This window comes from Hypanus sabinus, chromosome 26, assembly GCF_030144855.1.
Source record: "Hypanus sabinus isolate sHypSab1 chromosome 26, sHypSab1.hap1, whole genome shotgun sequence".
Taxonomy (NCBI): Eukaryota; Metazoa; Chordata; class Chondrichthyes; order Myliobatiformes; family Dasyatidae; genus Hypanus; species Hypanus sabinus.
In genome coordinates, this window is record NC_082731.1 from 30,352,039 (window position 1) to 30,364,592 (window position 12,554).

At 53.4% G+C, this 12,554-nt stretch overlaps 1 protein-coding gene across 1 annotated transcript in view; it reads left to right on the forward strand.

Moving 5' to 3' along the window:
* Window positions 1–6,417: 6,417 nt before the first annotated feature.
* rabggta (Rab geranylgeranyltransferase subunit alpha) overlaps window positions 6,418–12,554 on the forward strand; it is a 29,941-nt gene continuing 23,804 nt past the window's right edge. Inside the window, exons 1-4 of the mRNA XM_059951293.1 lie at window positions 6,418–6,453; window positions 8,753–8,791; window positions 9,163–9,201; window positions 11,705–11,942. Of these exons, the coding sequence (XP_059807276.1) occupies window positions 6,433–6,453; window positions 8,753–8,791; window positions 9,163–9,201; window positions 11,705–11,942 (337 nt within the window). The 5' untranslated portion in view covers window positions 6,418–6,432. The remainder of the gene's footprint in view (window positions 6,454–8,752; window positions 8,792–9,162; window positions 9,202–11,704; window positions 11,943–12,554) is intronic.

Here is a 12,554-nt window from a genome sequence, read left to right on the forward strand (position 1 = left end):
TGGGATGACACAGCTTCCATTTTGTTACATTACGTATGACTATGAAGTTATACATTCATAGTTCATGGTTACAGAAATATTTCCATGCTCCCGGTGTGCAACACTTGCCCAGATTAAACTCCATCTATTATCTCTCTGCCCATAATGACAACTGATCTATATCCTGTTATTCTTTGGCTATCTTCCTCACAAACTGGCTTTGTGCTGTCTGCAAACATAGTAAATCCACATACCCACATTTTCCTCCAAGTCATTACGCTACACTCAGTGGGCCCTTTAGGAACCGGAAATACCTAATAAAGTTGCCTCCGAGTGTGTCTCACAACAGGACCCAGTACCGATCCCTGTGGAACACCACTGGTCCAGCCAGAATTTAAATACCCCTCCCTACTCCCTCCCCCCCCCCCCCCCACCCCACAAAAGGACCTGCCCTGGGCCCAGCATGTAAGTGCAATTATGAAGAAAGCATGGCAGTGCCTCTGCTTACTTAGGAGTTTGCAGAAATTTTATATCGCATCTAAAACTTTGACAGACTTATATAGGTATATGGTGGAGAGTATATAGACTGGCTGCATCACAGGCCAGTATGGAAACACCAATGCCTTTGAACAGAAAACTCTACAAAAAGTAGAAGATATGGCCCAGTACATCACAGGTAAAGCCCTCTCCACCAATGAGCCCATCTACATGAAATGACGTAAAACGCAAGCAGTATCCATCATCAGAGACCCCCACCACCCAGGACGTGCTCGCTTCTCGCTGCTTCATCAGGAAGGAGGTACAGGAGCCTCAGGACCCACACCACCAGGTTCAGGGACAGTTACTACCCCTCAGCCATCAGGAAGGAGGTACAGGAGCCTCAGGACCCACACCACCAGGTTCAGGGACAGTTACTACCCCTCAGCCATCAGGAAGGAGGTACAGGAGCCTCAGGACTGACACCACCAGGTTCAGGGACAGTTACTACCCCTCAGCCATCAGGAAGGAGGTACAGGAGCCTCAGGACCTACACCACCAGGTTCAGGGACAGTTACTACCCCTCAGCCATCAGGAAGGAGGTACAGGAGCCTCAGGACTGACACCACCAGGTTCAGGGACAGTTACTACCCCTCAGCCATCAGGAAGGAGGTACAGGAGCCTCAGGACCTACACCACCAGGTTCAGGGACAGTTACTACCCCTCAGCCATCAGGAAGGAGGTACAGGAGCCTCAGGACCTACACCACCAGGTTCAGGAACAGTTCAACCATCAGGCTCTTGAACCGAAAGGAATAAATTCACTCAACCTCACTCGCCCCATCACTGAACTGTTCCCAGAGCCAATGGACTCACTTTCAAGGACTCCTCATCTCATGATCTCACTATTTATTTATTTATTCATTATTATTTCTTTGTTTTCTCTTGTACTTGCACGGTTTGTTGTCTTTTGCACGCTGGTTGGTGCGGTCTTTCCTTAATTTTATTATTATTATTCTATTATGGATTTTTCGAGTATGCCCACAAGAAAAATGAAACTCAGGGTTGTATATGGTACCACAAACTGTACGTACTTAGATAAAAAAGTTTACTTTGAACCACTACACTTGTCTTCTATGGGCAAGCCAGTTTAAAATCCTGACTACCAGACTTCCACGGATCCAGAGTGCCTTTATCTTCCTGGTCAGGGACGATCTCCACTGCCCGACCTGCGACAACCACTTCTTCAAGCTTGTAGGGGTGTGACCTTCCACTGGGCAAAGCCTTGACCGGCTGGACACCCCACCCCAAGAGTCCTGACTTTTCCAGATGCGCGTTAGATCCGAAGGCTCTCTGGCAACTTCCCTGACATTAGGCTCACCAGCTTATCATCTTCCTTGTTTGTCCCTGCTGTCCTTTTCAGAAGGAGGATTGACATCGGCCACTGTCCGACCCTCTCGGACCTTGCCCGTGGCCAGAGGGGGTGCAACAGCCTTGGTCAAGGCCCCAGCAATCTCGCCTCTCCCCCCTCTCGGTAACTTAGCCAATCCGAGTGTCATACATTAAATGGAAGGGACATTTATATGGTTGTTTGTTTGGTTAGGGACACGCCCAATGACCAGTTACCTCCGACCGGCACGCCCTTGGACTGTGGGGGGAAACCAGGGCATGTGGGGGAAACTACACAGAACGTACAAACTCCTTGCGGTTGGCGGCAGACTCGCGGGCGCTGTGAAGCGTCACTCTGACCGTGAGCCTGCCCGCCCACCCTCATTAATTTTCCTGCCCAGTGGCGTGATGGTTTTAAAGTGGTTCAGCACTTTAAAAGACCAGCGACCCGGGTTCAATTCCACCACCGTCTCCCCATGAGACGTGGGGTTTTCCTGGGGGCGTCGGTTAACAAAGTGGGGCCGTAAGCATGGCGACTCTTCCGGGCTGCCCCACACTTCCTCAGGCTGTGCCGCTCGTTAGCGCATTGACTCTGTTCGATATACCGCGTGACGAATAGAGCTGATCCCCTCAGGAGCAGTGGAGCACAAGGGACTTTGGTCTCTGCGTCTGCACGGTGATTGGGCGGTGTAAGTCGGCATCCATCGCACTTGTCTTCATCAGGGAACTCAGCATTAAAATCCTGAGGCCACGTTCGACAGCTCTATAAATCCTGGTCGGAATCAGAACAGGTTTAATATCACTGGCCTGTATCATTGTTATGTGGCTGCAGTACAGTGCAGTGTGTACTCATAAGCACAGTGAATCACAGTAAGGTGTGTGTGTGTGTGTGTGTGTGTGTGCGCGCGCGTGCGTGTGTGTGCAGGTGCGTGCGTGTGTGTGCGTGTGTGTGCGTGCGTGCGTGTGCAGGTGCGTGCGTGTGTGTGAGTGTGTGCGTGCGTGCGTGTGCAGGTGCGTGCGTGTGTGTGAGTGTGTGCGTGCGTGCGTGTGCAGGTGCGTGCGTGTGTGTGCGTGTGTGTGCGTGCGTGCGTGTGCAGGTGCGTGCGTGTGTGTGCGTGTGTGTGCAGGTGCGTGCGTGTGCGTGTGTGCAGGTGCGTGTGTGTGTGTGTAGGCCTCCGTTAGTCTCGATAGACCATGGATTTGCACCTTGGGAAGTTTCCAGGGCGCAGGCCTGGGCAGGGTTTTTTTTATGGAAGACTGGCAATTGCCCAAGCTGCAAGTCTCCCCTCTCCACACCACCGATGTTGTCAAAGGGAAGGGCATTAGGGGTGTGTGTGTGTGTGTATATATAAATAGAAAATTTATAAAATAAATAGAAATAGAAATTTAATAAAATAATTGGTAGTGTTTATGGGTTCAATGTCCATTCAGAAACCTGATGGCAGAGGGGAAGAAGCTGTTCCTGAATCGCTGAGTGTTTGCCTTCACGGTTCTCTACCTCCTCCCTGATGGTAACAGTGAGAACAAGGCCTTACCTGGGTGGTGGGGGTCCTTAACTATGGACGCTGCCTTTTTGAGGAACCGCTCCTTGAAGATGTGCTGGACACTGCGCAGGCTGGTGCCCGTGATGGAGATGAGTTTGCAACTTTCTACAGCTTATTTTCATCCTGTGCCGGACAATGGTGCAGCCTGTCGGAATGCTCTCCACCGTACGTCTGTACAAGTCTTTCAGTGTCTCAGGTGACCAATTGAACCCCCCCAAACTCCTAGTGAAGATAGCTGCTGTCTCGCCTTCTTTACAGCTGTTGGCACCAGGTTAGATCCTCGGCGATATTGACACCCAGGGACACTTTCTCCACTCCAGATCCCTCCGTGAGGACTGGTGAGTTCCCTCGTCTTACCCTTCCTGAAGTCCACGACGAATTCTGGGGTCTTACTGGCGTTGGGGCTGCGGTCAGAGTGTTGCATTCAGTCACAGGAGGGGGGCGGAGTTTGGAGAGGGGAGCGGAGTTTGGCGAGGGGAGCGGAGTTTGGCGAGGGGAGCGGAGTTTGGAGAGGGGAGCGGAGGTTTGGAGTGGGGGCGGAGTTTGGAGGGGGGCTGAGTTTGGAGAGGGGAGCGGAGGTTTGGAGAGGGGAGCGGAGTTTGGAGAGGGGAGCGGAGGTTTGGAGAGGGGAGCGGAGTTTGGAGAGGGGAGCGGAGGTTTGCTGAGGGGAGCGGAGGTTTGGAGTGGGGGCGGAGTTTGGAGAGGGGAGCGGAGTTAGGAGAGGGGAGCGGAGTTTTGGAGAGGGGAGCGGAGGTTTGGAGAGGGGCGGAGTTTGGAGAGGGGAGTGGAGGTTTGGTGAGGGGGCGGAGTTTGGAGAGGGGAGCGGAGTTTGGAGATGGGGCGGAGTTTGGAGAGGGGACGGAGTTTGGAGAGGGGAGCAGAGTTTGGAGAGGGGAGCGGAGGTTTGGAGAGGGGAGCAGAGGTTTGGAGAGGGGAGCGGAGTTTGGCGAGGGGAGCGGAGTTTGGAGAGGGGAGCGGAGTTTGGAGAGGGGAGCGGAGGTTTGGAGAGGGGAGCGGAGTTTGGCGAGGGGAGCGGAGGTTTGGAGAGGGGGCGGAGGTTTGGAGAGGGGGCGGAGGTTTGGAGAGGGGAGCGGAGTTTGGAGAGGGTGCGGAGGTTTGGAGTGGGGAGCGGAGTTTGGAGAGGGGAGCGGAGTTTGGAGAGGGGAGCGGAGTTTGGAGAGGGAAGCGGAGGTTTGGAGAGGGGGGCGGATGTTTGGAGAGGGGAGCGGATGTTTGGAGAGGGGAGCGGAGGTTTGGAGAGGTGGGCGGAGTTTGGAGTGGGGAGCGGAGGTTTGGAGAGGCGAGCGGAGTTTGGAGTGGGGAGCGGAGGTTTGGAGAGGGGGCGGAGGTTTGGAGAGATGGGCGGAGGTTTGGAGAGGTGGGCGGAGTTTGGAGAGGGGAGCGGAGGTTGGAGATGGGGCGGAGGTTTGGAGAGGGGAGCGGAGGTTGGAGATGGGGCGGAGGTTTGGAGAGGGGAGCGGAGGTTGGAGATGGGGCGGAGGTTTGGAGAGGGGAGCGGAGGTTGGAGATGGGGCGGAGGTTTGGAGAGGGGAGCGGAAGTTGGAGATGGGGCGGAGTTTTGGAGAGGGGGCGGAGTTTGGAGTGGGGAGCGGAGGTTTGGAGAGGGGGGCGGCGGTTTGGAGAGATGGGCGGAGGTTTGGAGAGGTGGGCGGAGTTTGGAGAGGGGAGCGGAGGTTGGAGATGGGGCGGAGGTTTGGAGAGGGGAGCGGAGGTTGGAGATGGGGCGGAGGTTTGGAGAGGGGAGCGGAGGTTGGAGATGGGGCGGAGTTTTGGAGAGGGGGCGGAGTTTGGAGAGGGGGCTGAGTTTGGATAAGGGGCAGAGAGCTTCACCAGGTTGCTGCCTGGATTAGAGACTCTGAACTATTAGGACAAACAAGGCTGCCTTTCTCTGGAGCGGTGAAGGCGGAGAGGACACCTGATATTACAAAAGATACAGATTGGACAACCCCTCCTTTTTCCCAGGGTGGAAATGACTAATCCGTGGGCAGGAATTTCGAGCGAGAGGGGAGAAGGTCAAAGGGTTTTGTTTTACGCGGGCATTGCTGGGCGCCTGGAGGCCGGGGGCAGTAGTGCAGGCAGCCACAGTGGAGGTGTTTGCGAGGCTAGAGTAAGAAATGGAGGGGTGCAAGTCTTTTGCGGCAGGAAGGGTACATTGGAGTGTATTCTAGTGATGGGCCGAAAGGCCTGCTGCTGTATCGTGTTGCTCTGTGCTCCTCAGCTGGGGGGTGGTCTGAGGCGGAGGCTGATAGGTTCTTGATAAGCCAGGCTGTGAAAGATGAGGGGCTGAGAGCAGGAGGACGGGGTTGGGAGGGAAATGGATCTGCCAACTGAAGTCAGGCGACATCCCGGGGCACCTCTGCAGCTCTGCCACATCGCATGGTGGCCGGGAATGCTGCGGTATCCAAGTGTAACCCCCCCCCCCCCACCCCGGTGATCCAGGAAGTTAGACAAACGCTCAGGATGCAGGGAGGAAAGTATGCCAGTGCGCCAGGTGCCTTCCTTACCGCCCAACCTAACTGCGCGGCCGCTCGCAAAGCTCAACGTACATTTGCTACCCCGCGGCCCGTCTTCTGGCGGGAGCTCACGGCGAAAAGGAAGAAGCACGATCGAATCGACAAGAAGTTAACGCGCAGACAGAGCCGGGCGAACGATGACAAATTGCACAAGTACGAAGACAGATAATGAATAATTAATACTGAGAACATGAGCTGCAGAGTCAATGGAAGTGAGTTTGTAGGTTGTGGAATCAGGTCAGTGAAGTTACCCCCCTCTGGTTCAGGAGCCTGATGGTTGGAAGCTGTGGTGTGGGAGCTGTGGGTGGAGCCCAAGACCCCTCCGCAAATCAGTATTCTTTACCGGGCTCCCACTTGCCGTGAATTGGTAAATTGGTTCATTATCGTCACAAACAGTGACAGGTTTGTCTTGCTTACTGGCCTTACAGTGAGGGAGCACAAGTTAAAGCAATAGCAGAGCGCAGAGTCGAGTGTTCCAGTTACAGAGAGAGGGCAGTGCAGGCGGACACCATGGTGCAAGGCCACAAGAAGGTAGATTGTTAGGCCAAGAGTCCATCTTATCGTACTAGGGAACTATTTAATACTCTTATAATGGGGGGGTAGAAGTTTTTGAGGCTGGTTGTATGTGCTTTTTGGGTTTTTTATCTTCTGCCCAATTTGGCTGGGTGGAGGTGGTGCGGGGGTGGGGAGAGGGTTCTTTGCTGGTTGTTTTTGGGTTTGGGCCAGAACATGGCGGAGGGGTTCAGGCCCAGAGCATGTCGATGTGACGGGGCCCGGGTCATAGGCCTGATGTTTGGATGATTTTAACACGGGGCCAGATGGATCGAGATGGTAGGATTTTGGGACTGGAGGCGAGGGTTAGTCCGCTTCCACTCGCCGTTCCGCGACGTTTGCTCCGCTCTCTGCTGAACTCAGGCTGAGGCTGTGGGCCTAGTCCAGGCCTAGTGTCTGACGGCTCAGTGATGTTTAATGTGCTGAACTGAGGCTGTGGGCCTGGTGTCTGAGGGCTCACTTTTGTTCTGAGTGCTCTTTGTTTATTGTTATTGTTTGGCCAATTTCTTTTTTCTCTCTCTGCCCGTTGGGTGTTCGGCCTTTTACAGGTTCTGTTGGGGTGTCTTTGTTTTGTGGCTGCCTGTAAGGAGACTAATCTCAAGCTTGTATAATGTATACAAAATTTGATAATAACTGAGGTAAGTGGAGAGAGAATCCAAGGGTCTTTGCCCTGTCTGACCTCACCTGGCCCTAGTCCAGATGTGCCCCAGTCTGCATCTTACCGTGTCCTTGGGCAAACTTTCTGACCATCTGCAGCACCACCGACTTGGTAATCGCTCACGTCCCAGCTGTTAATGTCAGCAGAGGGCAGAGAGCTCCCAGCACCGATCCCCGGGACCGCTATGACGTTTCACAGGCCCTTCAGCCTTCAACATCATACCCACCTTTTATCCTACTCCCAAGATCAATTTAACCCTTCTTTCTTACATTAACCCTCCATTTTTCTATCACCTATTCAAGAGTTTCGTAAATCTCCCTCGTACCACCACGCACGTCAGGATGTTCCGTGCGCCCACCTCTCTGTGTAAAATAGTGGTTCCCAACTTGGGGCATACGCCCCACAGGGGGGTAATTTGATTTTTAAAGGGGGCAATTTGAGAATGAGTTATTAACAGTGAATTTTTTCTAGTAAGTCTGTGTGAGTATAAGTGTGTGTGCGAGTTAATACATATGTGTATAGACAGCATGCATACATAAAAATACTTGTGTGTATGTACATGTGTAATTGCGTATGTACTGTATATATAGTGTATCACCATCATTACTACCATGTGAAGGTGTGTACATTGCGTCATCTCTTTTAAACGGTGTATCTGTCTTTGTATGCTGTAGAAACGAATCGGCATTGTTTTATTTATTAATTATTATTATTATTTTAATATCACTTAATGTTCTTTTTTTTACAATTTCTTAGTAATTTCTTCCTCAGAACTTTAACAGTCCTTTGGTTCTTTTATTTTTCTCTTTCATGAATGCCATGTTCTTTGGAAGCTTGTTTAAACCAAGTTAATGGTCTTTTAGGCTTCCTCCAGGTGAATAGGAGTTCACTTTTTGAATAATAAGAATTATATATCACCACAGGGGGCATCAGGATTTTAGAGGTGATTAGGTGGGGCATGGCCAAAACAAGGTTGGGAACCACTGGTGTAAAATAAACCCTTGCCTCCCACGTCCCCCTGTACTTTCCTCCAATTAAAACTATGACCCCTCATGGTGGCCATTTCTGCCCTGGGAAAAAGTCTCTGGCTGTTCACTCGATCTAAGTCTCATCACATCCTGCACCTCCATCGAGGCACCTCTCTCCTCCTAGCCTTCAAGGAGGAAAGCCCTGGCTCGCTCCACCTTTCCTCTGACCCAGGCAGCATCTGAGTGAATCTCCTCTGCACCCTCTTCCACGTCCTTCCTGTAATGAGGCGACCATGAGTGAATCTGTGGAGTTAGTTGCTGTGGAGGATGCGTCTTCATGTATATTTAAGGCAGAGGTTGATAGGTTCTTGATTGGCCGGGACATGGAGGGATATGGGGAGAAAAAGAAGACTGGGGCTGAGAGGAAAAATGGGTCGGCCATGATGAAATGGCGGAGCAGACTGGATGGGCCAAATGGCTTAATTCTGCTGCGGTATCTTGTGGACTAGACTCCCCAGCTGGGATACCGCTGTCTTCTGCCTCCCTGTCAGCTAGGCCTGGAGCCAAGGGGAGGGTGCGGGAGGAGGAGGGCGAGGGGTCGAGAGCGATGGTGATGGATTCTGAGGTGTCCCTCTCCCTCTCTCTCCTGCAGAGCCAGTGCCTTCTCCTCCGCCGGTCTCCTGTCGCTATGGTGAGTCTCGCTAGTCAGCCTCCTGCTGCACGTGGTGCTTGTGGAGTCGATCTCGTCCCCCCGCCCCCTCCCTCCCTTCCTCCTCGCTTCGCCCCCCCCCATCACCGTCACTACCCCTCCTTCCCTCACGCTTTGCACCCCCTCCGACCCCTTCACTTCCTCCCTTCGACTGCCTCCTCCCTGCTCCTCAACTCCCACCCGCTCTTCTCCCCACACATCACCGCCCCTCCTGCAGCCGCCCCGGAAGTGAGTGGTGGGTGGGGGGGGGGTGATGGAGAGGAGGTGTTGGGGGAGGGGGTGTCCCGGCAGTGATTCACCCCTCCCCCTCTTTCTTTGTTCCTGTGGCTCCTGCCCTGACCGACCTCCCACAGTCAACCTTTAAGCTGTCAGACCTGCCCTGGGGGGCTCTTGTAAGTCTGCTCACTCTGGGTACTTGCACCCTAGGGTGGGGTGGGCTGTGGGAGGGAGGGAGTGGGACGGTTCCTGACGTGTACGTCAAGCTGGCTGCTCTCTCTCGCCCCTGACCACCTCTCTTGGCTGGATTCTGATCATGGGACAGAGGACGGGGTGGCGGGGGGGGGGGGGGTCTGTGACTGATTCGCTTTGCTTGTGTTGGTGGGGGTCGCTGCTGGCTCGCCTTACACCCGCACCCCCTCTCCGTCTGTCGCTGTGTGCGCGATTGAGGGAGAGAGTGTGTGACTGAGTGACAGAATCTGTGCCTGTGTTTGCACATATAACAACTACAGCACGGAAACAGGCCATCTCGGCCCTTCTAGCCCGTGCCGAACGCTTACTCTCACCTAGTCCCACCCACCTGCACTCAGAGCCCATAACCCTCCATTCCTTTCCTGTCCATATACCTATCCAATTTTTTTTAAATGACAATATCAAACCTGCCTCTACCACTTCTACTGGAAGCTCGTTCCACACAGTTACCACTCTCTGAGTAAAGAAGTTCCCCCTCGTGTTACCCCTAAACTTTTGCCCCCTAACTCTCAACTCATGTCCACTTGTTTGAATCTCCCGTACTCTCAATGGAAAAAGCCTATCTACGTCAACTCTATCTATCCCCCTCATAATTTTAAATACCTCTATCAAATCCCCTGTCAACCTTCTACGCTCCAAAGAATAAAGACCTAACTTGTTCAACCTTTCTCTGTAACTTAGGTGCTGAAACCCAGGTGACATTCTAGTAAATCTCCTCTGTACTCTCTCTATTTTGTTGACATCTTTCCTATAATTCGATGACCAGAACTGTACACAATACTCCAAATTTGGCCTCACCAATGCCTTGTACAATTTTAACATTACATCCCAACTTCTATACTCAATGCTCTGATTTATAAAGGACAGCATACCAAAAGCTTTCTTCACCACCCTATCCACATGAGATTCCACCTTCAGGGAACTATGCATCATTATTCCTAGATCACTCTATTCTACTGCATTCCTCAATGCCCTACCATTTACCATATGTCCTATTTGGATTATTCCTACCAAAATGTAGCACCTCACACTTATCAGCATTAAACTCCATCTGCCATCTTTCAGCCCACTCTTCTAACTGGCCTAAATCTCTCTGCAAGCTCTGAAAACCTACTTCATTATCCACAACGCCACCTATCTGAGTATCATCTGCATACGTACTAATCCAATTTACACCCCATCATCCAGATCATTAATGTATATGACAAACAACATTGGACCCAGTACAGATCCCTGAGGCACACCACTACTCTCTGGCATGTATATAGAACATAGAAATCTACAACACATTACAGGCCATTTGGCCCACAATGTTGTGGGTAACCTACTCTATGCAGACTGGGAGACCGTTTCACTGAACACCTACGCTCGGTCCGCCAGAGAAAGCAGGATCTCCCAGTGGCCACACATTTTAATTCCACGTCCCATTCCCATTCTGATATGTCTGTCCATGGCCTCCTCTACTGTCAAGATGAAGCCACACTCAGGTTGGAGGAACAACACATTATATACCGGCTGGGTAGCCTCCAACCTGATGGCATGAACATTGATTTCTCAAACTTCTGTTAATGCCCCTCTCCCCTTCTTACCCCATCCCTTATTTATTATTCCTCCCCTTTTTCTCTCTCTCTGTCCCACTCACAATCACTCTTTGCCTGTTCTCCATCTCCCTCTGGTACTCTCCCCCCCTTTCTTTCTCCTGAGGCCTCCCGTCCCATGATCCTTTCCCTTCTCCAGCTCTGTATCACTTTCACCAATCACCTTTCCAGCTCTCAGCTTCACCCCACCCCCTCCGGTCTTCTCCTATCATTTCAGATCTCCCCCTCCCCCTTCCACTTTCAAATCTCTTACTATCTTTTCTTTCAGTTAATCGTGATGAAGGGTCTCAGCCTGAAAAGTCAACAGTGCTTCTCCTTATAGATGCTGCCTGGCCTGCTGTGTTCCACCAGCATTTTGTGTGTGTTGGTTGAACCTACTCTCGAAACCGCATAGAATTTCCCTACTGCATAGCCCTCTATTTTTCTAAGCTCTGTGTATCTATTTAAGGGTCTTTTAAAAGACCCTGTTGTATCCGCCTCCACCACCTTCGCTGGCAGTACATTCCACACACTCACCACTCTCTGTGTGGAAAACTGTACCTCTCTCCTCCCCCTTGTACCTATTTCCAAGCACTCTCGTGTTAGCCTCTGACTGTCCACACGATCCATGCTTGTTGTGTGGGTATGCCTGTGCATTAATGACTGTCCGAGGGAGTGTGCGTGAGGAAGATGGCGGGGTGGCACGCCCCTGTCTGTGACTCTCTGCTTGCCCGTACGTGCGCCTGTCCCCGCGTGGGTGGGGCGGGGTGGGATTGGTAGCTGTGGCGTTGTTCCCCCCACTCCCCAGGGTGGGGGGTGTGTGTCTCACCGCCCCCTCCCTGGCCCACAGCACGGACGGGTGAAAGTGAAGAGCTCGGCCGAGCAGCAGGAGACCCAGAGGAAGGAGCGAAGCCAGAAGCTGGAGGCCTACCGGAGGGCAACGGAGGCCATGCAGAGGAAGGTAGGCCCAGCGGGGGGAGGTGGGGAGTTGTGGAAGGTGACGTGGGTTGGAGGAAGGGGACGGGAGTCTGGAGGGCGATGGAGGGTGACGGAGGCCGTGCAGAGGAAGGTAGGCCCGGCGGGGGGAGGTGGGGGAGTTGTGGAAGGTGACGTGGGTGGGAGGAGGGGGACGGGAGTCTGGAGGGTGACGGAGGCCGTGCAGAGGAAGGTAGGCCCGGCGGGGGGAGGATAGGGAATTGTGGAAGGTGACGTGGGTGGGAGGAGGGGGACGGGAGTCTGGAGGCCGACAGGAGGGTGACGGAGGCCGTGCAGAGGAAGGTAGGCCCGGCGGGGGGAGGATAGGGAGTTGTGGAAGGTGACGTGGGTGGGAGGAGGGGGACGGGAGACTGGAGGGTGACGGAGGCCGTGCAGAGGAAGGTAGGCCCGGCGGGGGGAGGTGGGGGAGGATAGGGAGTTGTGGAAGGTGACGTGGGTGGGAGGAAGGGGACGGGAGTCTGGAGGGCGATGGAGAAAATGCAAAGGAAGGTAGGCCCGGCGGGGGGAGGTGGGGGAGGATAGGGAGTTGTGGAAGGTGACGTGGGTGGGAGGAGGGGGACAGGAGTCTGGACAGGGGTGATGGTCATCGTCTCCACCCGGGGTGACGGGGTCGGGGATTGACCGAGGGGTAACCTGGGAGAAGTGTGGCAGTGTGCTGACTCCTCTTGCCCCCTGCCACCTCTCCCTCCTCTCCTCCTTCCCAG